The following is a 27,737-nucleotide window of genomic DNA, read 5'->3' on the forward strand; positions in this document are numbered from 1 at the left end:
CCAGCCTTTTGTTAACCCTGTCCCAACTTTTGTGAGATGCGCTGCTGCCATTGATTTCTAAATGATTTTAATATTTTTTATAATGTAATGGAAAAATGTCTCCCTTTCCCCTTCAGATATTTTCTATTGTGAAAAAAATAAGGTTGGATGAGATATCCAAATCATTGCAATATTTTTTAAACATTTATTTACATTTCCCACAGCAGCCTAAGCTATTTGGAATTGGAGTTGTATGTCAGTATAAATTACTTCCTCAAATTCCTCCCAGGACTATGTGACAGCCTTGGTACATTCCCACGTCATGATATTTTTTCTCTTTCGTGCAATGCTCAATTATTACAGTTCCTGAAAATAATTTCCACTAATAGATTACTGTAAATCATTTTGCGTAATAAAACTACATTACTTAATTAGTGTTTATAAAATATAATAAACAATCAACCCTCAGAAGGATATTGCAGCAACAAACTAAATTCTCCCCACGGAGTAACTTTGCTCTAGATTGTGTGACGTTTACTGGTATAAACAGCACTGTTTGCGTAACATAAGGAATTTTCCCAAAGTACTGCCATCATTACCATTTGCTCTTATAAAGAAACAAGGCATTGTCAATGACCTATTGTATAAATGAAGTTTTTATGTTAAACATACAGTAATTTTAAAGAATTTTTAGTGCTTTTCTTTCTATGCCACTATCTACATTTTTGAAAACAAATCGTGCAATTCTTACACTGACCACTAAACCTAATAACAGCTTGACACTCTCTGATCTGTAGAGAAAACATTTCAGCAGTCATCTCATTATCATCACAGGCAGGATTACACTGAGAGGTGACACCTATATATAGATAACACAGGATCCACCAGTCACAATAGGTGGTAATCACAGTTTATCTACTTCCCTCCCTGAACAATGACCTTTGAACAGATCACAGAACATGTCTAGAACAGTCTCTCATAGAACTCAATGAGCCTCCTCCTGTCCATTGTGTGAAAGACCTATGAGGCTGCTGTAAAGCATTTCTCTTGAGCTCAAACAAGATGGCGACGGTGTTCCCCCTAAACAGCGTGGCAGCATAGCCATGCAGATTCTACGTTCACCCAGCTCAGACCTGGTTTCGATCTTCACACAACTGTACTTTTCAGACTGGAAAATGAATGCCCCTGCTTTAGGGCTAATGCCCAGGGCTGGATTTCCGCCGCATGCAACACGGCGGAAATCCGCGGCATTACACCACAGCTATTAGGTTCTACTGAACCTAATAGCTGAATGTTCACGCTGCAGAATTCCGCTGCGGAATTCCGAAGCATGAAGTAAACCGCGGCATGTCCTATTTGACACAGGAATACGCGCGGCCTGCTTCCATTGTAGTCAACTGTCTACTGTTCACTGTCAGTACAGCGAAAGTATCACATAAATAAGCGACCCTGCCCACCACGGAGTAAAGAGGACTTTTGGGCCTCTTAAGGCTCCTGGGCCTGGGTGCAACCGCATCCTCTGCATCCGCTATAGTTACACACATAACAGTTCATAAGCACCCAAAGCACGCTTACCACCATGTTTCTCCCAAAAATAAGACACTTTATTATATTAATTTTTGCCTCTGGCGTCTGTGTCCCTTGCGCTGGTCTCCGGCGCTGTGGCAGGTTGCATTCCTCAGCGCTGACAGGATTCTCTTTGAATACCCCGCCTCCGGTAACAGAGCGCTGTGATTGGATTGAGAGCCAGCCAATCACAGCCGGCGCTCAATGAACCAATCACAGGCATTCATTGATGTCATTCACTGAATGACTGTGAATGATCGAGCGCCAGCTTTGATTGGTTGGCGCTTGATCCAATCACAGCACTGTCTTACTGGAGGCGGGGTATTCAAAGCCTCGTCACCAGAAGAGAATCCTGTCAGCGCTGAGGACTGCAGCCTGCCACAGCGCCGGAGACTAGCACGAGGGACACAGATGCCAGGGGCTAGGTGAGTGAGCTACTAGTGTAGCTAGGGCTTTTTTTTTTTTTTTGGGTGGAGGGCTTATATTTCAAGTGTTGGAATCCAATGCATCAGATCGTAGCGTATATCGGCCGGCCGTGAACATGGTGGCCGATATACGCTCGTGTGAAAGAGCCCTTAGGCCTCTTTTACACTGGGAGCTATGTACACAAAAATCACTCGCTTAAAAAACACGCAGCTATTAGGACCAGTGGTTTCCTATGAAAACGTTCAGATGAAGGAATCTGAACGTTCCCATAAGAAACCATTGTTTTTTAAGTGAGTGATTTTTGCACACATAGTTCCCCGTGTGAGTGAGCCCTAATAGCCAATAAACCATCATGTACTTCAAATTATCACAGTAGTAACTCCAATCTGCCTCCTACTAGTTACTCATGTACCTCACTATAGTACTCCATGCGTCTCACATTAGTGTGTTCACCACATAAAAACCGCATCTAAACAAAGTATGTCAGTTTGCCACAGTTTAGCAATGTGATAAAGATGCTATTACATGCTGTATCTCGCCACTGAAAAATACAGGCGGAGAAATGCTGATTGCATGTGGCACCTGGAACTGTCAGCTCAATCACTATGATGAGTCTAGGTGTTGCCTGCCTGCATTTTGCAGTAGAGAGCTGCGGTGCATAACAGCAACCTAATTGGCCTTGTGGAACATTTTTATTTTACATATTTCACCAATAAATGCTGTGCAGCCAATTACCACATTGCAGAACAGTTCCAAATTTTATGCCTTTTTTCAGATGAAGTGTTAACGTGGCTTTAACCACACCATAACGCTACTTGTGAATATATCCAGATATTACCCCTAAGTACCACATTGAAAAACAATAAATGCAATTGTGAATAATATGCAACAAAAAGACATGTTCTTCACCTTGTTAAAGGGATTGTCTAGCCCATCTCTCTTAACTGATCTGTCCTCAGCCCCAGACTCTGCTGCATGCCGTCACCAGTAGTGAATTAGAGTAGGACACGTGCACAATACCCGCTGGGCGGTCGGGTGGTTGCCCCACTTTGATGGATCATTGCCTAACTCACTAACCACTCTGCTCAGCTGCTGCCAATACTTAGAAGGAACATTGGATGGCCGCCCCCATTCTAATCTACAGACAGAAAAAAAAACTGATTAGAAAAATAGGAAATTTTTCACTATCTGGTTTTAATTACTAAAAGAATTATAGGTGATATGTTATCCTTAAAGGGAATGTTTTATCCTAAAATACTCTATTGCATAAGTCGGGTTTTTTTGTTAAAAATAAGAACATATTTTTAAAGAATTTTTGGTGATTTTTAAAATTTGTATTTAAAAAAAAAAAAACTAAACTAAAAATCCTGCAGTTTTCACACTGACCACTGAGGGTACCTTTACACACAGGAGTGCCCCTACCATAAGGGAACCTGAAGCTGCTGTCTAGGGTGGCAGTCTACAGGACCTCAGAGGGGCGGCAGGTTGCACTCGGATGGTAAAAAATTTTTACCAGCTGTAAACGCCAAGTAAAATGATATGCCTGCTGTGAGCCAGCCAGGCGGCAACCCAAGCCAGGCAGGCATTTCAGTCACCCACCCTGGAGATCCAGTCCGCTGCTGAGACTGTAGGATAATAGAATGTAGACCAGGCAGCATCAGATGTGATTTCAAATCCTTAATTCCTATGTATGTGTACACATAGGGTTAAAGGATTAATTGTTGTGGTCACACCTGAGTAGTATGTGTAATTATGGTAGTAGTATATATATATGTCATTGTATGTTGGATAACCAAGCTTGAAAAAGGTCAGAACGGTGGCCGAAACGTCGCTGGTTTTTTGCTTTTGGAGGAATAAAGATTTGAAAATCATTTGAAATCACATCTGATGCTGCCTGGTCTACATCCTATTATCCTAAGGACTACTAGGTCTTGATCCGGACCCAACCGGGCTGCTGCATCCATCCACTCCTCGCTGTTTGTATTACAGGATATCAGAATCTGATTTCAATGATTCTATGTGAGTGCTGCAGTTGACATAAATTGTTACTTCGCTGCTGAGACTGTGACTGCTGGCCTCTCACCATGTCTTCGGGATGGCGCAGGCAGATGACGGGAGGAGAAATCAGCGGCTGCAGGGGGCAAGTGTAATGCCTGTTGAGTTGCTCCTGGGGCCAGAAATCAATAGGGGGGGCAACTATTACTACTGCAACTACTATGGGGGCCACTATTGCTACTATGAGGGACACTAATTACTGGAGCCGCTATGGGGTTCACTATTACTACGAAGTCCCCTATGGGAGACACTATTAATACTGGAGCCACTAACATGGGCATTGTTACTACTTGGTCTACTATGGTGATTACTATTACTACTGGAGACACTATGGACACTTACTATAGGGGCCACTAACAGGGTTGCTGTTACTTCTTGAGCCATTATGAGGGCAACATTACTACTGTGGCAACTACGGGGGACACTATTACTACTTGGGCCACTATGGGGGTCACAATTGCTACAGAGGAAACTAATGGAGTCTCTATAACTACTGAGACCATTAAGGGGGTTACTACCGTGTTTCCCCGGAAAGAAGACCCTGTCTTATATTACTTTTTGCCCTAAAAGAGGCACTAGGCCTTATTTTGGGGGGATGTCTTATTATTCTTACCTAGCAGGCGCGGTCTGGGTCCTCCCGCTGGTCTCCGGAGCTCCAGCACTTGAAAACCAATTTTGGCCATCACTTCCTGGAGGCGGGATTTATGAATTCCGTTACCAGGAAGCGATCTTCTGTGAGTGGCCGAGGACTGCAGCAAGCGTGCTGGAGCTCTAGAGAGCAGCGGGAGGACCCGAACCGAGCCTGCTAGGTTTTGTGTTACTTTTTTTCTATGTAATGCAGCTAGGGCTTTTTTGCAGAGTAGGACTTATATTTCAAGCCTCCCCGAAAATCCAGGGTAGGGCTTATATTCAGGGTAGTTTTTATTTTCAGGGAAACAGGGTATTACTGTTGGGGCCACTACTGGGGGTACTATTACTCTGTCTCACTTCAGACAAGTCTCAATGGTGCAAATATGTATTGAGTGTTTTGCGTATTGGCACTTTCAATGCCTGTAAAATGAGTGGGTGTTTTTTTGCAGGGGGAAGCATTTCACACTTTGACTGTGGCAGCATAAAGGCTTAAAGCACCTCTGTTTACATGGGATGACTGTCAGGTGCTTATGCACTCGACAGCGATCTCACGTACTACTGCCCGACTATCACTCTTGTGCTTTACACAGGAGCGATAGTCATTCTGTGAATGGAGGCAGAGTGAGGCAGAGATTGTTCCGACACACCTGACTGCATTCACAGTAAACAGGCAGTCATTCATAGTTGAACAAATGGCTGTTTACATGGCCCAGCAGTTGCTAGATTTTAGTTCTGCTCAAAACCTAAGTGACTCCAACAAATGAGCAATTTATCTATGTGTTTCCAGCGATAATTTGAGCAATAATCACCCAGTGTAATAGTCTGACACTTCTTATTCTGTAGAGAAAACTTACAGATTTACATTGAAAGGTGAGACTTTTAGATAGTTAACATGGGATTCACCATTCACAACAAATGACCTCCTTCCCTCCTTGTACAATTATAGAGCTAGGGTTACCAATTGTGCAGCCCGAAAAAATATAGATGTGTCCATTTCTTGCGGTTGGTGGTACTTGAGGATGTCATTGTGATTACAACTGTCGTTATTCTACAACTCATAGTAAAAGCCAGTAATAAGTTCATATCAGTATATTGGACTATAAACATGCAATACTGTGCAGATGTTTTAGGTAGGTGTGGAAAAATGCTTCAAAGTAAGAATGCCTTCAAAAATAAAAGTGCTAATGCTTTATATTTGTCAGTTAACAAACTGCAGCAAAATGAAAGGAGACTTAGTAGCTGTCTACAAATATCTGAAGGGCTATCACAGTGCTCTATTCTCATCTGTACAAGGAAAGACTAGAAGCAATGGGATGAAAGCGAAAGGAAGGAGACACAAATTAGATATTAGACAGAGAGGGGGGTCCATGAGTGGAACAGGTTGCCACTGGAGGTGGTGAGTTCTCCTTCAATGGAAGTCTTCAGAGACTGGACAGACATCTGTCTGGGATAATTTAGTGATTCTGCATTGAGCAGGGGGTTGGATCCGATGACCCTGGAGGTTCCATCCAACTTTACAATCTAGGATTCCATGAATGAACAAAAGAGAAATCTAAATCAAATCAATAAACAGCATCAATTTTTCTAGGTACACTTTTAGAAATTCAGGGATTATTTAGGATTATTGTATGTGTATGATTAACCAATTATACCAAACAGGTGATAATAATCATTATTTTCATATGTAGGTTCATTACCTAAAACAGAACCAGCTGTGTAGGAAGCTTAAAACTAGGGGAGGAACAGCCAAACTCTGCTACACATGTGAGGTTGTGGAAGACAGTTTCCTGTAACAATTTATACACCATGGCAAGACTGAGCACAGCAACCAGGCAAAATGTAGTTATACTGATTATCACGATCTCTCCCAGGCAAAGATTTCAAATCAGACCAAGTTTTAAGATGTACTGTACAAGCTCCTTTGAAGAAGCACATAGAAACAGAAAATGTTGAAGACCGCAAATGTAGCGGTTGGACAAGAAAATGTACTGCAGCAGATGAAAGACACATCATGCATACGTCATTTCAAAAGTTGGAAAATATCCAGCAGTGCCATCAGGTATGAACTACCAGAAACCAGTGGGACCCAGGTACTCCAATCTACTGTCCAGAGAAGTCTGTCTAGAAGTGGTCTTCATGGAAGAGTTTCAACCAAAAATACCTTCAACGTAGAAACAAGGCCTAGCGGCTCAATTATGCACGTAGACATACGGCTGCATTTCAGCACATGCAGTTGAGGATTTGATAGAATTTATGGTGGCCTCAATGCTGAGATACTTATCCATCATGCAGTACCATCACAGAGGCGTCCCAATCGGTTCAAATTTTTTTGCAAACATACAACCAATGTCATTAACCCTTTCCAATTCCAATTTGTATCCTGGTTTTCCTAGGGGGCTTTTTTTTCTGCCGTTATACAACGGTGCTATATGCTGGCTAAAGCCAGTACTGCATGGGGTGACACGTTTGATAGGCTCCAATAGCAGAGAGCCTGGCAATATACAGTAAGTGAACTCAGGCGGATGTCTTCCAACATCAGAGCTGTACAGCCTTAAATCATAATGTCTTCAGAGGTCAGACAGTGGTATGGAAAGGGTTAATAACTGTCTTCAGTGTAAAGAAGAACAAGGAGTCCTGGAAGTGATGATATGGCCCCCACAGAGTCCTGATTTCATCATCATCACCCATTCTGTCTGGGAGTACATGAAGAGACAGAAGGATTTGAACAAGCAAACATCCATGGAAGATCTGGGCTTAGTGCTCCAAGATGTTTGGAACAACCTCCCTGCTGAGTGTCTTCAAAACCTGTGTTCAAGTGTACATAGAAGAATTGAGGGTGTTTTCAAAGTAAAAGATGGTCACACCAAATATTGATTTGATATAAAATTTCTCATTTGTTCGTTATTTTTACTGACAAAAATAAACCATTAACCCTTTTTTTTTTAAAAAAATTCTTAATTTACAGCAATTTGTCTGTAAAAAGATGGCAATCTTGCAAAGAGCATGCCTAAAACACTCTCCCAGAGAAGCCAGTGAGTTAAGTCCTGAGTATTGTGTGAATGGCCCACTAGTTGTACTGTAAAGCACCTATAAAAGCTGTTAACTGCAACCCAGGCAAAGTGACAGCCCTCATAGTCCTGTACAGATAATAGTATAAAACAAACAAACAACATTAAAAGAGATAAGAAAAATCGAATATGTTTCATAATCTGGTTTTGAAAAAAATAGGCAATACTTTTCCTTTAAAAGGGTTGGGCATTTTGGATAACCCCTTTTTTGAGAAAAGGATCCTCTGACAATAAATTGATGACAGGATGCCCTGATTGGGGATTCCCTGTAATCAACTGTATTCTGGGAACTGACAGCAAGTATTAAATCCGACTACAGCACCACCACAGGGAAATCGAAGTATTACACAGTTTTCATATAAATCAATTTGCTGCACAGATTTTCATGGCATTCGATAGAATACGAAAATGATGCAGATTTCGCTGTGGATTTAGGTGCTGAATCAGCACCCCTAATACAGGGTAAAATTCCACCTTGTGAACAAAGCCTAAGACATCAGTGTGCAATTGACGTAAGTTGCTACTAAGTAACATCAATGTCACATAGGAAGCTATAATCCATTTAAGATCCACATCAATCAAAATAAGTAAAGACTTCAAACGTTATCATTCGTAGTATTTATTTTGGAAAAATAGTTTAAAAATTAATTCCTTCATTAACAAAAAAAAAACAGTAGAAAAAAATCAAATACCATTTGCACAATATTCCATAAATACATATATATACAAAAAATATAGTCACATGGACCTGAAGTGCGTTTGTACATATTTACCAAACTTTAAATTATAAAAATGATCATTACAAATACTCGAGCTTTACAAATATCGTAAAAATAGTCTTACAAGTTCAAAAAATAACGCACATTTTTTGACCTAGTGAAAAACACCTTTTAGTATAAAAAAAAGACTAAGCCAGGCAGTGTCTGTAATTTAGCAACGGAGTGGCTCATAAGAATTAAAAATATACACCTCAGGCAGTGCACTCTTCTTCTAAAGAATGTAGAAGTCCATTCATTAAATATATATTTATATTTATATATATATTTACTGTATTTTAATTATTAAAAAAGCAACTGTTCATAGTGCAATGAAGAATGGAGAAGAACAGAAATGGCAGTGCAACAGTTTGTGTCCGGACACAGAGACTAGCTTGGAGTGTCCATATTGTTTTGCAGTCTTTTTGCTAATTTCAGTAGAGAACCAGCTCAGCCTGAAGTTAGTGTCTCAGCAGCAGTCAACAAAGGGAAGTCCCTCTCCTCAATTATCAGCAGCATTCATGTGGGCGTCACCTCAGAATATTTGAGAATCAGTTGTACAGCTTCTTTATTACACCTGTAAAGAACAGAAGAAATTAGTTTACTTGTATGCTGGCAAGTTATCTCCATAGGCCATATTAGTGTATAACAGTCCCCCTCATATACAGTCCTGGATTGGAGTTTGGTTAGTTATTGCTTCTCATTTAAATGAATACTTTGTAAGTCACTGTCTCGAGTTTTCTTTCGCAACGAACATGACATGGGGGTCTTCACAAAGCAACTTCTCCTGACTAGACAGCTCACCCCTTTCTGCAGGAGGCCTACCCATAACCCGCTAATTGGGCGCACATACTTGGTCAGATAACAATTCTTATGCTATTAAAGACATAATCATACTAAGTTCTACAGTAAAACAGCCATACTAACCTCAGTTGCTATGATGCATTCATCTTTCTCGTCTGATATGACATATACCGACTGATATTTTGTGTCTTTAGATGAGAAGTAATTTGAGTCTGGTCTCCGTTTTTCTGAAGATTCACTGTGGATAACATACAAAAAAAGTTCATGATTCAATGAACTAACTCAGAAAGTAAGGAGTTTTTTCAAAGTTAGAGTCAATAAGATATTTACCTTTTTAAATGTGACGAGTGCAGGTCTTCTGAGTCGGAGTCACTAGAGCTGCACTTGGCTTCACATTTCCTCCGCTCCTCCTTGACAGTGTCCTCATTCTTCAGCTCATGTACTAAATTGTAATCCACAGATGGGTATCGGGTCTTGAAGCCATTTTTATCATTATTGCTTTCACTGAGAAAGTCCACCTTCTTATTTGTATTTTTTATCTGAGTGGTGCCTATAACGCTTACAGAAATGTCCTTTTCACGATGGCAAGTTGCTAAATTATTCATTGTCTTGTTCTCTCCACGAGGAGCTGCAGGCACGTGGCGCTTCCGGTGCACCTTGAGACGCACATAAACAACTACAGCCGCACAGCCTAAGAGAAGCAATAATACCAGGATAATTCCGGCACACACTGCAATCCAGGGGAACTGTCCACTCGGCCTTTTTATGTACATATTGGTCTCAGTTTTTGTCTCGGGCAACAAAAACTGGCAGTTAAGTCCACCATAGCCATGAGCGCATTCGCACACATAACGGTTGTTTCTCTCATGGCACGTTGCCCCGTTGTGGCATGGGTTGTGCTCACATTTACTGACAGGCATGCTGCAGTTTTTCGCAGTGTACCCAGGAGGGCAGGTACAGGAGTAGTCATTAATCCCATCTTGGCATGTGCCGCCATTTTGGCAGGGGAAGGAAGCACAGTCATCCAGGTTATCATCACAGTGTCTCCCGGAGAAGCCTTCCTGGCACTGACATATATAGGAATTTCCAAGGTCTTCACAGCGAGCTCCTGTAATGAATCCAAGCAAGAATCAATTAGAGAATGTGCATTGAAGTAAATTAAAAACCAATTTATGTCTGTATGTACTGCTCCGGGTACTGGGGATAGTCTTGTTCCGAAATCTTTAGAAGTAACTAATATGCTGAATATCTCCTAAATCTAAATGCGTTTTTGAATTCTTTGTAACTGAATGGATTCTTGCTATTCTATGGATATTATAGGGCTATATATGGTCATTACGATACATGGCTTGATAAACCGCTAACATACATTGAGTGTGGTCTTACCGTTGGCACAGGGACTTGAACTGCAATAATCAATTTTTTTTTCACAATTAAAGCCGGAGTATGCGAATGGGCAGAGGCAGCTGTATCCACCATCTGGGTTATCGGTACATCTGCCACCATTGAAGCATGGTCCATCAGCACAAGTCATGGCGCTCAGCTCACAATTTTTACCATAGAATCCTGGTGGACATGCGCAGGAATAACTGTTCTCCATATCCTATAGAACACCACAAACAGAATAATATATAGTATCAATCGGGAAAGACGTGCGAACTATAATATAGACTAGCATTTACATACAGTGGATGGAAAAAGTCTACACACCCCTATTACAATGCCAGGTTTTCGTCATGTTAAAAATCCAACAAAGATGAATCATTTCAGATCTGTTTCCACCTTCAATGTGACCCGTTATCTGCTTCATTCCATTCGAAAACAAACTGAAACCTTTTAGGGTTCTTTTAGATGAGCCGATTCTCGTTGGAATGAGCGAGTGACGTCACCACTAGCTCATTCGCTCTTGTGCAGTCTGTTCAGACAGGCAGAGACATCATTGGCTCGTTCAAAGGAGCTTGAGTCAGTCTTTCACATTTGTTCTATAAGCAACGGTGAAAGACTGAAAGAGTGCTGTTCAAACTGAAGGAGCCAACGATGATTATTATGCCTGCATAAAATGAGTCACAAACGAAAATCGAACGATTTTCGTTAGTCGTTGGCATACATTCAGACCGAACGATTATTGTTTACTTTCGCTCTTTTGAATGATTTTTTGAACAATAATTGTTCTGTCTAAAAGCACCCTTAGGGTGCCTACCCACTAGTATTTTTTCCCCCTGCGAATTCGCTGCGTTTTCTTTCCAATTGTCAATGGGATTTTTCTAATGTTAAAAATGCAACGCACAAAAAACGCAAAAATGGCAACTTGCGTTTTTTGTGTGTTGCGTTTTAACATTAGAAAGTCCCATTGACAATTGGAGGATAAAAAAAAAAAACTGCGAATTTGCAGGGGAAAAAAAACGCTAGTGGGTAGGCACCCTAAGGGTGGAAAAATAAAAATAAAATAATGTGGTTGCATAAGTGTGCACATCCTCTTATATTAGGGGATTTGGTTATGTTCAGAATTAGCCAATCACATTTACTCTCCTGATGAATAGTAGTCAGCACTCCGCTGCCATTATTTACAGGGATTCTGGGTTCCCCCATATAAAGTTTGGCTCTTCTAGGAGGATTTTCCTGACATTTTTTTAGTTGGTCCATAAAGAGCTTATAGCACATCAAAGGGATCTGATTGTTGGAAGGTGTCAGTCAGGAGAAGGGGACCAATACATCTCCAAGGCTTTACATATTAAATGGAACACAGTGAAGACGTCATCAAGAAGTGGATTACATTTGGCACGGCAGTGACATCACCAAGAACGGGGCGTCCCTCAAAAATTGATGAAAAGGCCAGGAGAATTTAGTCCATGAAGCTGCTAAGAGGCTGACAGCAACATTAAAGGAGCTGCAGGAGTTTCTGGTAAGTACTGGTTGTGTAGCGCATGTGACAACCATCTCCCGTATCCTTCATATGTCTGGGCTGTGAGGGAGGGGAAGACTTCTTTAACAATGAAAAACATCCAAGCCCGGCTATGTTTTGCCAAAACCTCCATCAAGTCTGCCAAAAGTATGTGGGAGGACATGTTTTGGTCTGATGGGAACTTTCTGACCAGCATTCCAAAAGATATATTTGGCACCAAGCCAACACTGCCATCACAAGAAGACCACCAGACCCACAGTAATGATGGTGGAGACAGCATTATGTGTGGGGTCGTTCTGCTGCAGGAACTCGGGTATAGTCAAGGGAAACGGAATTATGAAGAGCTCCAAATATCAGTCCATTTTGGCACAAAAGCTTCAGGCCTTTTCTAAAAAGTTGAAGATGAAGAAGAATTTCACCTTTCGACACGACAAAGATCCAAAGCAGACCTCCAAATCAACGTAAGAATGGCTTCACCAGAGGAAGATCAAAGTTTTGAAATGGCCCAGCCAGAGCCCAGACCTGAATCCCATTGAAGATCTGTGGGTTGACCTCAAGAGGGCGCTGATCTGAGAGACTTGGAGCGCTTTCCCAAGGAAGAGTGGGAAAAGATTGTCAAGTCAAGATGTTTATAAACACCTACTGAAAAAGACTGAATGCTGTGATAAAGTCAAAGGGGACATCAACAAAGTATTAGTTGAGTTTAGTTTTCTTATTTCCACCCTAAAAGATGTTTTTTAATGGAATTGTACAGATAACAAGTCCCATTGAAGGTGAAAATAATTCTGAAATGATTCATCTTTGTCAGATTTCTTATATTACAAAAGCATGGCATTTAAAAGGGGTGTGTTGACTTTTTATATCCATTATATAAACATATATAGTATTTGTTATGTGAAAGCAGTGCTTAACTGAAAGGAACTTACAGTGCAGCTTCCTCCATTTTTGCAAGGGCTGATATCACATTCATTGATCTCAATCTCGCAGGTGGATCCAGTGTAGCCTGGACGGCAAGAGCAAGTGTAACTTCCTTGTCCCGTGTTGGTGCAAGTGGCTCCATTATTGCAGGGTTTGTGGTGTGTGCAGTAGTTAAGATCTGCAGAGTGAGTAAAAGTATTTAGTTAGTAAATCTTATTTCTACCATCCTAATTAGTAACGTCTTACTACTAGTGACTCATCTGTTTTGTTCAATAGCCTACCTTGATTACAGAAAAGTCCACCCCATCCTTCTTGGCAATTGCACTGCCAGGGCTGTTGGCATGTACCGTGCAGACAACCTGGATAGCGGATGCATTCATCGCAGTAGCGACCTTGCCAACCTACACGGCATCTGGTCAGGAAAAGCATACAGGATATTTAGTATGCTATTACACCATAGTATAAGCAGTAAGAAAGTCATATAGGTGAATGACCTAGCTTTGTGTCTTACTTTTAGGGAAAAAAGATGAAACACACTTACTTGCACTCCCCAGGCTTCTCACAATAGCCGTGGTGCTCATCACATCCAGGAAGACAGATTGCTGGAAGAGAAGAGTTGGAAACTTAAGAACTACAGTCTCGTGTATGACAAAAGTCCTGATGCTCTACGTGAATGTGCGTGCAGTAGCTTTCCTAACAAGTGAGATAATCCTCGCAGACTAGTAACTGACTTGGTAACTAGTGTATTACTGGTCACTTGTAAACAAGCCGTCTCCATAATACATTTACACACAGACAAAAGAGGGCTCCGAGTCCTCCTCTCCCCTCCCCCTTTGCACACACTTTTTTCTCCAAGTGAGGGTCAGAAGTCTTTTTTTTTCCTTTCTCTAATTCTATACACACATGGTTCCACCCCTTAATATCGCAGCGAGTGTGTGCAGATAAGAGTGGACAGCTGGTGTGCAGGGTGCCAGTACAGGACAGCTGCTCTATTGTCTATTCTCTCCCAGCAGCTGCCCTTCTGCAACAATACCCCACGGCCTCCAGCCAATCCCAGGCAGGGGTGCTCCTCCAATGGCCAATCAATGGGGAGATCTAATCTATGGCACGCGTGTGATTTCTCTGAAAACTTTTCATTATTATTATCATTTAAATAAATGGTGCAAAGTTCTCAGCAGAATGAGGGGCAGCAGCCTGACAAAGGAGTGTGGGGGAGGGGGGCCTTCCTGCTTCTCTTGCTTAAGAAAAGCTTGTTAAGCAGGCAGAGCACATTTTACACAGCTATGTGACACTGGAGGCACAAAATAGAGGGGAACACCCCCATTAGACAGAATAAAAGGTAGCTAATCAACATGATTAATGAGGCACTCTAAGCAATAAATGTGTTATTTAATGGAAGAAATAAAAACAGAGGACGAATCCAGCAGGACGCTCACGTAGCAGAACGCTATTCTTATTAAATGTCTCATTTCAGAGGTGGCCATTCTATGTGCTATGAAGCACTATACTATATTTATAAACACAAAGCAGCCTTAGTTACATAGTAACACTCACGTTCCGTGCAGTACTGTCCCTTCCAGCCAGGGTTGCAGATCTTTTCTCCTTTTTCACCACAGTAAAAATGTCCAAAAGCATCATCCCTGGGCCGGCAGTAGTCCGAGCATCCTTCTCCATAGTAGTATTCATCACACACAAAGCGGTAGGAGTACTTGAGCTCCGTGCGGCCACTGCTGTGTAAATCCTGGGACCACTCTTCGCCCACAGTCAGATGTCTCTGGGTGGTGAGGCGGCTGATCAGACGTTCAGGGTTTTCTGCCAAGAGAGGATCATTCATTACAACCATTGCACACCAGCTGGCAGGACCTGTGCACTTGTTACTGTACTACTGTACTGAGCGTGATATGATCGGAAGCAGCGGAAAGAATGTCATGATGGATTATTAATAGGTGGGAATCCTGCACTCATCACACTACAAGGACTCTCTTGGGTAATATCAGAAAGTTCAAAGCACTAGAAGCTGTTAAATGAGTTGACACTTGGTAGCACTTCCATGTTTGTAATAACAATTAAGTGCAAAATTAGCACTTTACTGCTCTCAGCAGACCTACCTGTGTTAAGATCCTCTGGAGAATCAGTGTGCAATGCTTCAATGATAAGGGAGAATGTACCCTGCAGGAGAGATTGGACAAGATTAGTGCTGATTTCCCAGAAAAAAACAGTTCTATTCTACAAATGATACAATGTGATTAAACCAATGATTTGTATTGTGATAAGAGGCCTGCCCCCCCCCCCCCCCCCCTTTAGGCGAGGCCCGCAGCGCTGTGTTGGCTAGCTTCATGTTTTCACTTTTCCTAAGGAAATGGGTGGACTTTTAATAGTTATTTCCTGGTATGATTTTATGTTTGTTTTATTATTCAGTTAGTGAAACACTGAGGTGCCAGTCCACTGCGCAGAACTTCCTCTGGTTAACCCTTCACCGTCTCTCCTATGTTTTGAACAAGCCAGGAACCCTTTATCATTTCTGGCTATTCTCAACGCACAATGAGCAAAAAAAAAAAAAATTTAAATGCCCCTTTACTTTCATTAACCCTTTCAGGATGATATCACATATAAAAGCAGTAAAAGGGGCTCCAAGCTTGGCTGTTGTCATCAATCTTCACGCTTAATTTAGCCACTTTCACACATTGAGGATGGCTGTAAAATGAATCCTTTTGGGAATTTCACGCTGTGCTGACAATTATACAACCAGCTCCAGAGATAAGAGGAGGGGGGGTAAGGCAGTGGCATTTCCAACACCATAACACTTGTTCCTTTTGGGAAATAAAAAGCCTGGCCTAGGAGGAATAACACTTCTCATCTCCTTTCACACACAAATCTCAGCCTTTCAGTTACATGGCTTAGAGCTGTGACTACTAGATAACACCCCCCACCCCAGGATATAGAGACAGATGTAGACTCTTTAAGTGCCCCCTCCCTGCAGGCAGCTGCCAGTCCTTTATGGTTTATTTCACCTTTCAGGATCCAGACGCACTCTGAGAATACCCTACCACCACCCTCTGATCTGCTGGGGGTGATAGTACTGTTAGCTGTGCATCATCCACAAGTCCTGGATAAGAACGTGTACTCACAGGCCAGGTGAATCCAAAGGAAAAACGGATGGGGTTGGTAAAGCTTGGGTCTGAGCTGACGGTGTCCGGTACACTGAACGAGTTGGAGCCCAGCACTGGGGTGATCGCGCTGCCATAGGTGCACGGTGGTTCCGGAGACACGCTTGTCTGGTAATGCTTGAGGCAGATCCTGAAGAAGGTCCTACACTCGCACTGCTGCAGCCCTGGGGAGACTGACAACCCACCACGGCAGCAACTCAAAGGAGCCTTCTTATTGACAAACTCCTGCAGCTTCAACTCAAAGAGTCCGGAGCAAGTGACCTGTGGGATGGACAGACACCTATAATGACTCTGTAGTGTGGATATTCATCAGACACATATAATCTATAATATTAGCGGACACATATGGTCCGTGCTCTGTGATATCAGCGGACACATATAGTCCGTACGCTGTAATATCAGCGGACACATACAGTCTGTACTCTGTAATATCAGCAGACACGCGCAGTCCAAGCTCTCTAATATAAGCAGTGTGTTCTCTGTAATATCAGCGGACACGCACGATCCAAACTCTCTAATATAAGCAGTGTGTACTCTGCAATATCAGTGGACACATATAGTCCATACTGTGTAATACCAGTAGACACATACAGCCCGTACTCTGTAATATCAGCAGACACATACAGCCCGTACTCTGTAATATCAGCAGACACATACAGCCCGTACTCTGTAATATCAGCAGACACATACAGCCCGTACTCTGTAATATCAGCAGACACATACAGCCCGTACTCTGTAATATCAGCAGACACATACAGCCCGTACTCTGTAATATCAGCAGACACATACAGCCCGTACTCTGTAATATCAGCAGACACATACAACCCATAATCTGTTACATCAGATGTCTGTACTCTGAAATATAAGCGGACACATACAGCCCGTACTCTGAAATTTCAGCGGACATCTACAGCCCGTACTCTGAAATATCAGTGGTCACATACAGCCCGTACTCTGAAATATCAATAGTCCGTACTCGGTAATATCAGTAGACACATACAGCCCATACTCTGTAATATTAGTGGACACATACAGCCCATACTCTGTAATATCAGCAAACACATACAGCCCGTACTCTGTAATATCAGCGAACACATACAGCCCGTACTCTGTAATATCAGCGAACACATACAGCCCGTACTCTGTAATATCAGCGAACACATACAGCCCGTACTCGGTAATATCAGCGAACACATACAGCCCGTACTCTGTAATATCAGCGAACACATACAGCCTGTACTCTGTAATATCAGCGAACACATACAGCCCGTACTCTGTAATATCAGCGAACACATACAGCCTGTACTCTGTAATATCAGCGAACACATACAGCCCGTACTCTGTAATATTAGTGGACACATGCAGTCCGTACTCTGAAGCTCAAAACCACTGGAGTTTAACAATATAGGCATGCATGTAGCCTACAGCTATCCATCAGAAAGTGTACATAGAGCCCTCTCTATATACAACCCATACTCTATACGCAGCCAATGTATATAAATACCATAAGCACACAATAAGAGGCATCCATGAGTACAGCCCATACTTTATTCCATGCAGACGCTACTGTACATAGGGCTAAACATTCTGCCCATACGGCACAGGTATCCATCAGTACACATACAGTGCCCTATGAGATGGCAGGAGGACATACCATCTGCACACAGCATGCGGTCCTTACCTGGCACAGGAGCGCAGCGGCGACGAGGAGGCTGATCGCGCACTGAGGTCCCATAGTGGCGGCGATCGGAGCAGGTGAAGCCCAGAGAGCCGGGTGCGGGCGGCTTGTCCCAGGCAGACACTGCGCTGCACTCACCAGTCCGCGGTGTCTTTTCTGCGCTCTAGATACGCCCTCTCATTGAGTGACAGTTCTTGTGAATGGTGATAGGTGGGAGCGCTGCTGCACCTTGTGGCCCCTACACCGCGGGCTCCATGGGGATAAAATCATGCAACAATCCACATGTGCTGTAATCCCAGTAGGGCTCCTGGAAGCTCGGCAGTGTGCCTGCACTGTACAGCATAAGAGTCCAGGTGTGAGCAGTGCAGCGGCTGAGCTCTCGGCGACTCTGCCGGTGACTGCCCGCCTGCCTCTTTATATGGAGACTGTCGTCTGCATAGCTAATGAGATGGAAATGAGCAGACCCCCAATCTGTCCAGAGATGTCACAAAGGAGCCACTTGCCGAACCCTCCTCTCTATGGATCGCCAAATGGTCAGTGAGCTGTAAAATGTGCAGCCTCCCTCCTCCTGCCGCCGCCTCCTTCCCGGCACCGTGCACAGCACACTACTGTCCTGACAGCAGCACTACTAGTCCTCCTGAGCGGACATTCTAGGCGTCATGTGATCGCTGTCCTAGAGCCACAGCCATGGACGGCAGCAACTACATCTACAACAAGCAGCAACTCCTCTCCCAAATCTAGGACCCCCCATCAGCGCCTGCCCCCACTTACTGCAGAGACCCCTGCTCTCACCTATCCTGCAGGAGTCACACTCCATTCCTAGAGTTGGTCAATTCTATCCTCTAATGACATCACCAGAACTCTTCAGCCCTGCTGTCACTGCCAGGACTCAAGGACCCTCTCACCCCAGCGCCTACTCCCACTCGCCGCAGGCCATCTCCCACATGGGGCGCATGCTGCAGTGCAAAATGCATTGTGTAATGCTGCGTGTCGACAAATACCCATACACTGTCTTGACATGTATGCGCCCAAAGTACACATCAAAATACTGCATGTCCTGCTCTAATTTGCTCTTGCATTTTGCGAGCTGTGAGTAAAAGGAACCGTTGAAAGTAATGAAAAGTTAGTTATTACGCATTACGTGCAAAACCTATGCGTGTAATACGTGGTAAAAAGTGCTTGTATGAAAGGACCTTTATTATCAGTATACTCTTCTAGATGGCTGGGGATTAAACCATGCAGTGTATTCTTTGCGTTACTTAGTTCTATACATAGTATTGTGCTACTATCATTCACTATGTAATATATACTATTACTTCTAGTATAGACAGTGCTGTATATACTTCGTACAGTACTTCATACTACAAGCAGTGCTCCATTCTGTTATATTCTATGTACAGTACTTCATACTACAAGTAGTGCTCCATTCTGCTATATTCTATGTATAGTACTTTATTTAGTCTCTAGAGACCAAATTGCCAATATTCGATGGATAATGGAGGCAGGCAGGGAATTTCAGATTTGTTTTATTGATTATTCTAAAGCCTTTGACTGTGTGGATCATAATAAACTGTGGCAAGTTCTTGGTGGTATGGGGATACCAAGTCACCTTGCATGCCTCCGGAGGAATCTGTATAACGACCAAGTAGCAACGGTAAGAACAGACCATGGAACAACAGATTGGCTTAAGATTGGGAAATGAGTATGGCAGGGGTGTATACTCTCACCCTACCTATTCAGCTTGTATGCAGAACATATCATGTGACGAGCGGAGCTTGATGAATCCAAGGCTGGAGTAAAAATCACTGGAAGAATCATTAACAATCTTAGATTTGCATATGATACAACTTTGATGCCTTAGGCCTTAGTCAGACGGGCGTTTTTAGCCGCGATTTGCGCATGTGCATGCGTCCGGCGATTTTATAAAACCATTGCTTTGCAATGGTATCGGACACATGAGCGCTTTTTATGCGCTCGTCCGATAAATTATAGAACAGAAATCGCAGATTGCACCTATCTGCGATCTGCGATTCCTGTTCTCTTCTCTATATGCGCTCAATGGGGCCGGCGGCAGCAGCGCCGACCCCATTGAGAACATATAGAAGACAAATCATTCTTCTCTGCCACAGCTGTAACAGCTGTGACAGAGAAGAACGATGTTTGCCCATTGAATTCAATGGAGCCGGCAATACAGCCGCTCCATTGAAAGCAATGGGCTGCCGGCGTGCGCGGGGTGAATTGTCGGGAAGGGCTTAAATATATAAGCCCTTCCCTGCAATTCATCCTAAAATGTGTTAAAATAAAAAAAAATTGTATACTCACCTTTCCGCTGCAGCCGGAGTCCAGCCGCGGCCGCTGTCAGTTCTCCTGGACTGCTTCTCGGCACTATTTAGCCGGCGGGGCTTTAAAATCCCCGCCTGCTGAATGATCTGCCTCTGATTGGTCACAGCCCTGACCAATCAGAGGCAGGTTTCACTCACACACCCATTCATGAATTCATGAATGGGTGAGTGACTGCTGCCTCTCAGCGCTGAGCCAATCAGGGGCAGGTCTGACTCACATCCATTCATGAATTCATGAATGGGTGTGAGTGAGACATGCCTCTGATTGGCTCAGCGCTAAGCCAATCAGGGGGCAGGTCTGACTCACACCCCCTTCACACCCACTGCAGGACGGCCGCGCGGAGCTCCGGCTGCCGGGAGAAGGTGAGTATATATATATTTTTTATTTTTACACATTTTAGGATGAATTGCAGGGAAGGGCTTATATATTTAAGCCCTTCCCGACAATTCATCCCGGGCTCGCCCGCAGCGCATTGCTTTAAATGGAGCCGGCTCTATTGCCGTCTCCATTGAATGCAATGCGCTGGACAGCTCCGGCCCGTTTCTAATGAAACACGGCTAGGAGCAGATTTTCAGGCGATTTGCGGGCGACTTGCGCGCACCGGTCACGCGATTTGCGGATGCGCATCCGTCATGCGATCCGCAAATCGCGTGAAAAAACGCCCGTGTGACTAAGGCCTGAAAGCAAAGAGGAGCTGAGGAGCATTTATTACCAAGGTGAAAGAAGAAAGTGCAAAAGCTGGGTTGCAGTTAAACAAACAAACAAAAAAAAGATTATGGCAACCAGATTGATTGGCAAGTAGAAGGAGAAAACATGGAGGCAGTGACAGACTTCATATTTCTAGGCGCAACGATTACTGCAGATGCGGACTGCAGCCAGGAAATCAGAAGACATTTACTTCTTGGGAGGGGAGCAATGACCAATCTCAATAAGATAGTTAGGAGCAGAGACATCACACTGACAACGAAGGTCCGCATAGTTAAAGCAATGGTATGCCCATAGTAACCTATGGATGTGAGAGGGTAGGAAAATAGACGCTTTTGAACTGTGGTGTTGGAGGAAAATTCTGAGACGACCTTGGACTGCAAGAAGATCAAACCAGTCCATACTCCGGGAAATAAAGACAAACTGCTCACTGAAAGGAATGATATTAATGGCAAAACTGAAGTACTTTGGCCACATAATGAGAAGACAGGATACCTTGGAGAAGATGCTGATGTTGGGGAAAGTGGAAGGCAAAAAGAAGAGGGTCGACTAAGGGCAAGATGGATGGATGATATCCTTCAGGCGATAGACTGGACCTCAGTGATGTCTGGCTTGCCGACATCCGACAGGAAGCTCTGGTGTAGGCTAGTCCACGAGGTCACGAAGAGTAAGAAGCAAGTGAACGAATAAACCACAACAACCTACTACTACATACTACAAGTAGTGCTCCATTCTGTTATATCCCATGTACAGTACTTTATACTACAAGCAGAGCTCCATTCTGTTATCTTCTATGTACGGCACTTTATACTACAAGCAGTGCTCCATTCTGTTATATGTTATGTACAGCACTTTATACTATCAGCACTGCTCCATTCTGTGGTATTCTATGTACAGTACTTTCTAGTACAAGCAGTGATCCATTCTGTTATATATTATATGTACGGCACTTTATACTACAAGCAGTGCTCCATTCTGTTATATGTTATGTACAGTACTTTATACTATCAGCACTGCTCCATTCTGTGGTATTCTATGTACAGTACTTTCTAGTACAAGCAGTGAACCATTCTGTTATATTCTATGTACAGTACTTTATACTATAAGCAGTGCTCCATTCTGTTATACTCTATGTACATTACTTTGTACTACAAGCAGTGCTCCATTTTGTTATATCCAATGTACAGTAATTTATACTACAAGCAGTGCTCCATTCTGTTATATTCTATGTACAGTACGTAATACTACAAGCAGTGCTCCATTCTGTTATATTGTATGTAAAGTATTTTATACTACAAGCTGCGCTCCATTCCGCTATATACTATGCACATCAGTTTTGTACTACAAGCAGCTCTCTATTCTTTAACACTTTATGTACAGTACTCCATACTACAAGCAGTGCTCCATACGGTTATATGCTATGTACAGTACTTATACTACAAGCAATGCTGCATACTGTTATATCCTATGTACAGTACTTTTTACTACAATAAGCAGTGCTCCATTCTGTTATATTGTATGTATAGTACTTTTCTACAATAACCAGTGCTCCATTCTGTTATATTTTATGTACAGAACTTTATACTACAAGCAGTGCTCCATTCTGTTACATTCTCTGTACAGTACCTTATACGAAAAATAATCCTGTATTCTTGTATATGCTATGTGCAGTACTTTTTATTACAAGCAGCGCTCCGTTCTCTTATAGTCTATGTAAAGAACTTTATACTACAAGCAATGCTCCATTCTGTTATACTACAAGCAGTGCTCCATTCTGTTATATTCTATGTACAGTAGTTTATACCAGAAGCAGTGCTTCATTGAACTATATTCTATGCACAGTACTTTATACCACAAGCAGTTATCCATTCTGTTTTATTCTATGCGCACTACTTTATTATAAAAGCAGTGCTCCATTCTGTTATATTCTATGTAAGTACTTTATACCACAAGCAGTGCTCCATTCTGTTATATTCTATGTACACTACTTAATACTATAAGCAGTGCTCCATTCTGTTATATTCTATGTACAGTGCTTTACCCTACAAGCAGTGATCCATTCTGTGATATATTATATGTACAGTGCTTTACCCTACAAGCAGTGCTCCATTCTGTTATATTCTATGTACAGTACTTTATACTACAAGCAGTGCTCCATTCTGTTATATTCTATGTAAGTACTTTATACCACAAGCAGTGCTCCATTCTGTTATATTCTATGTACACTACTTAATACTATAAGCAGTGCTCCATTCTGTTATATTCTATGTACAGTGCTTTACCCTACAAGCAGTGATCCATTCTGTGATATATTATATGTACAGTGCTTTACCCTACAAGCAGTGCTCCATTCTGTTTTATACTATGCACAGTACTTTATACTACAAGCAGCACTCCAATCTGTTATATTTTATGTACAGTACTTTATACTAAAAGCAGTTCTCCTCTCCGCTGAATTCTATGTAGCGTACTTTATACTATAAGAAGTGCTCCATTCTGTTATAGTCTATGTACAGTTGTAATGGATTGCAATGAACTAAGTAAAATGTCTATTGCAAATATGTGCTTTTGTTCTAGACTTGGTACACACAGCTACCTGCTAAAGTGCTGACTAACTACTTGCTTCCCCCTCCCACTGTGTAACTCAAGATGGCGCCTCCATCCAGGAATGCAACCAAGATAACAATGTGAGATCCTGGAGGAAGAGACCCATATAAGGGCAATAACCAATTAGTTACAGATTCATATTTCATGACGTATTAACTATGCATACTATCTATAAAACCCCATGCAGCTTGATTAGAATAAAGAAGTTTCATTTTTGCTGATCAGTGTGTCAGAGTGGTTCTTCTTGTACATGCACTGGCATTGGAACTTCTAATTAGGAAGGGGACAGATATTCATCATCGGGTACCCTTAGTACCAATCCATAACAATTGGCACCCCAGATGGGACACCAGGCTGTGAGCCAAAGAGCAGCCATGAGAAGTGTTGCTGGAGACGGGTGAAGCAGACGGATGCAGTTGAGGAGGCTGATCACCTCCTAGAGTACGGTCGGACACCTTCTGTTACCTTACCAGCACCTGTGTCTCTCTTGGCCGGTTTCTATGACTTATGCGGCTGTGTCTGCGGCCACCAAAGACAGGTAATATTCTTGCCTGGTGTGTGATAACCCTAACCTGTCATACTGAATATCTGCTGCCCGGTCTTATGTTATGTGTGCAGTGGTGGTTGGAAGAAACTTGGAGGATTAAGTGAACCAGCGGTTAAGTGTGCAGGAAATTTGCATGGATACACTCATGGTAAAGTGAAGTGGAGATGACCTTAGTTACGAGTATCCTCCACAGTCTCCTATGACTGATGTTGTCTAATGTTATGTCATGTCCTAAGATTGTTACTGGGCTTATGTTGGTATAAATGAGGGTGGCTAAGGTCTAGTTATGATCAAGAGACCAGGATTTGAGGTTAAATTGCTAGATTGCCACCCCATTACGTCAAATTCGCCTGAGGTCCTGTTTTTCCGCCTTAACGTGCATTACCCAGTTGAAGAGGGGATGGGATTGTCTTTGAGGAGAGCGATGGCAGATGGATACAGTATTCAGAGATGTCTGCCACCAGAATCAGCCAGAGATAGAACAAGCTATGAGAAAACAGAGCAGGAAAGGGGTAAAAAGTTAGAGTTCCTGTTAAGAAACCTAAAGGACAAGACAAGCGAGGGGGGGAAGAGATGGGTGCTAAACAATCTAAACCTCAGGTGTCAGGACCGGTGGCTCACGGGGCCTCCGTCATAAGAGAAAAGGATGGGAACTGGACCCCCTGGTCGATGGCATACGAGGGTACAGTTACATTCTGGTACAATTCATCCAACACCCATGTAGCCACATTCTCCTTTGATTATTGCGACCTAGCCTCCTGCTCTCATGCTTAATGGCAGTGTAACGGATATGTGGGCATAATATACATATGCGTCACGAATTCTTACTGGGAACAGGACTGTAGCTATTGGGGATCCGTGGGGTGGAACACAGGGACAGACTGGGGGTACAAACCACAGATTGCTTAGGGAAGAAAGGCAGAAAAATGGGAAATCCTTAATTAGTCTTATGACCCTACTTAAGACTGGCAGATGCCTCCACATCGGAAGATCCGACTTCAGCATGACCCTAACTATAGAAAATCCGAGCCCTGGGGATGCCGAAATATATTTGTTGGGAACCAATATAGGGGTGGGCTCACACTATTCCCTTGGAAAATTCGAACTAGGGGACATGACGGACCATGAGTGGAAACCTTCCCCCAGTCCTGCACCTATAGCCAACCCCCTACGCCCTAAGATACAGACTTTAAACAACATGATATCCTACCTTTGATGACACCATGGCGGTAGAAACCAGCTTCTTCGACCAGAACCTCTGGTTGGAGTGGATGAAATATAATGCCGACAAACACAAGTCTGACTGCTATGTGTGTGGAAGTGCCAGGCCACACCTAGGTACTGTCCATCTGCAGATCCCTGAAGAGAGCGAGGAGTGCTTTCTCAAACTCTTCACCAATACCTCCATCAACCACACTGCTTGTGAGAGATGGAAAAAAGAGTACCCCATAATCACCAAAACTCCCCATCCAGGAGAAGGGATCACCATCTACCCTGGAAACTACACCTGCTATAAAAGTAGACTGTGATCAGGGAGATTCCTAGGGAATTTCACTGATGGGTATTGCTATACATATAGCGACAAGAGCGGGGAGGCGGTACAGAATCAGGTCCAATCATTGGGGGACATTTATTGGCTTTCTGGGGACATGAAATTGAGAACCAGATTTGAGGGGAGTTGGACGGGGGAGTGTGCCTTGGCTAAAATTCTTATGCCTTTGCATATCCTCACCAATGACCCCCCCAGATGAGCTGGGAAGCAACTCCAATAGAAGAAAACGTAGTGCGCCCATGGGAAGCTTTGACCCTCATGTCTACATAAATACCATCGGTGTCCCAAGGGGGGTACCCAACAAATTCAAACCCGGGAACCAAATAAAAGCGGGGTTTGAGTCACTAATACCCATTATTACTGTTAACAAAAACGTAGATTGGATAAACTATATCTATTACAATCGGCAGAGGTTTGTCAATTATACCATAGATGCCATACAGGGACTAGCGGACCAGCTAAGGCCAACCTCCTCCATGACTTTCTAGTAAGGAATGGCCTTAGATATGATCTTAGCGGAAAAATGAGGGGTATGTAAAATAACAGGGGAGACCTGCTATACATACATCCCCGACAACACAGGACCAAATGGTAAAGTGACCTTAGCCATCAAAAAGCTAGTGGATCTACCAGTAGAGCTAAAAAAACCTCAAGTATAAATGACCCATGGGACCAATACTTTAGTTGGATGAGTGGGTGGCAGAAAATGCTGGCTCAGGTAGGGATAACCATACTTGTAATTCTGATTATCCTTGACAACATATTCTGCTGTGTACTAACCTACCTAAAGAAACTCTAAGAGAAGGCTGTGGACAATGCTGAACCAACGCTGCTGAACATGGAAAGTCCAGAGGACTACAACAAATCCTACACCCCCACAAAGACTCTTTCCCCTAAGCAAATACAACACCTTTAAACCCATGGGACAGTGTCTGACTTCTCTATGTGCAAAGCCCGTGACAAGGGGGGTCATTGGATAGCCATGACTTATCTAACGTGCGGCACAAAAGAGTTCTGTGGCACAATGAGACAGATGAGGTAGGCCCAGGATTAGGGATAGATAAAATTGTCATTTTAAGGGGGGGTTATAATGGATTGTAATAAACTAAGTAAAAAGCCTGTTGCAAATATGTGCTTCTGTTCTACACTTCCTAACACACCTACCTGCTAAAGTGCTGACTAACTACTTGCTCTTCTACCTCCCACAGTGTAACTCAAGATGGCGCCTCAATCCAGGAATGCAACCAAGATAAGGAAGTCAGCACCTGAAGAAAAAGCCCCATATAAGGGCAATAATCAATCAGCTACAGATTCGTACTTCATGACGTATTAACTATGCGTACTATCTATAAAACCCCATGCAGCTTGATTAGAAAAAAGAAGTTTCATTTTTGCTGAACAGTGTGTCAGAGTGATTTTTCCCGTGCATACACAGGCCTTAGAACTTCTAATTAGGAAGGGGTCAGATATTCATCATCGGGTACCCTTAGTACCAATCCATAACACAGTACGTTATACTAAAAGCAGTGCTCTATTCTGTTATATTTTATGTACAGTATTTTATACTACAAGCAGTGCTGCATCCTGTTATACCAGGGGCACCTGATAAATCTTTGGATTTGTGTTCTTTTTTTGTTGCTATGGTAACGAATGTTATATCACACTAAAAGTCTTATGTGTCTAATATATGTTTTCAAAATTTTGTGTTTGTAGCTTATGGCAACAGTGATCTAGGCATGCGGGAAAACAAAATGGCAGAGTCTAAGGCGATAGGCACAGCAAATGAGAGCAGAGGAGTGATAAAATTCTTGTTTTTCAAAGGAAAGTCTGCGCAGGATATTCATGGTGATATGTCGCAGACACTGGGGGATCAATGCCCTTCATATTCTACAGTTAAGAACTGGGTTGCCAAATTTAAAACGGGCCACTTCAGCACCAATGATGAGGAATGTCCTGGACGGCGGAGAGAGGTTATTGTTCTGGAGGTCGTTGATGCTGTGCACAGCCCTATACTGGAGAATCGGCGAATTTCAGC

At 42.9% G+C, this 27,737-nt stretch overlaps 1 protein-coding gene across 1 annotated transcript; it reads right to left on the reverse strand.

The window, feature by feature from the left end:
* Nucleotides 1-8,327: 8,327 nt before the first annotated feature.
* DLL1 (delta like canonical Notch ligand 1) lies at nt 8,328-18,393 on the reverse strand. Its single transcript, XM_066596144.1, has 11 exons — nt 17,952-18,393; nt 16,232-16,531; nt 15,212-15,272; nt 14,658-14,915; nt 13,645-13,705; nt 13,385-13,515; nt 13,112-13,281; nt 10,670-10,886; nt 9,614-10,391; nt 9,407-9,521; nt 8,328-9,056 (listed from the first exon to the last, which is right to left on the reverse strand). The coding sequence occupies exons 1-11, from the start codon at nt 18,003-18,005 to the stop codon at nt 9,051-9,053; spliced, it is 2,151 nt and encodes a 716-aa protein (XP_066452241.1). The 5' UTR covers nt 18,006-18,393; the 3' UTR covers nt 8,328-9,050.
* Between the last annotated feature and the right edge of the window lie 9,344 nt (nt 18,394-27,737).

Source organism: Eleutherodactylus coqui, chromosome 3, assembly GCF_035609145.1.
Source record: "Eleutherodactylus coqui strain aEleCoq1 chromosome 3, aEleCoq1.hap1, whole genome shotgun sequence".
Taxonomy (NCBI): Eukaryota; Metazoa; Chordata; class Amphibia; order Anura; family Eleutherodactylidae; genus Eleutherodactylus; species Eleutherodactylus coqui.

Bases quoted from the DNA above. Each gene is read 5' to 3' on its own strand.
- DLL1 (XM_066596144.1), bottom strand. From the start codon at position 18,005: ATGGGACCTCAGTGCGCGATCAGCCTCCTCGTCGCCGCTGCGCTCCTG. The intron at 14,916-15,211 runs GTAGGTCTGCTG...CTCTCTTGGCAG, and splicing joins TCCAGAGGATCTTAACACAG to AAAACCCTGAACGTCTGATC. The intron at 10,887-13,111 runs GTAAGTTCCTTT...GGTGTTCTATAG, and splicing joins AAAATGGAGGAAGCTGCACT to GATATGGAGAACAGTTATTC.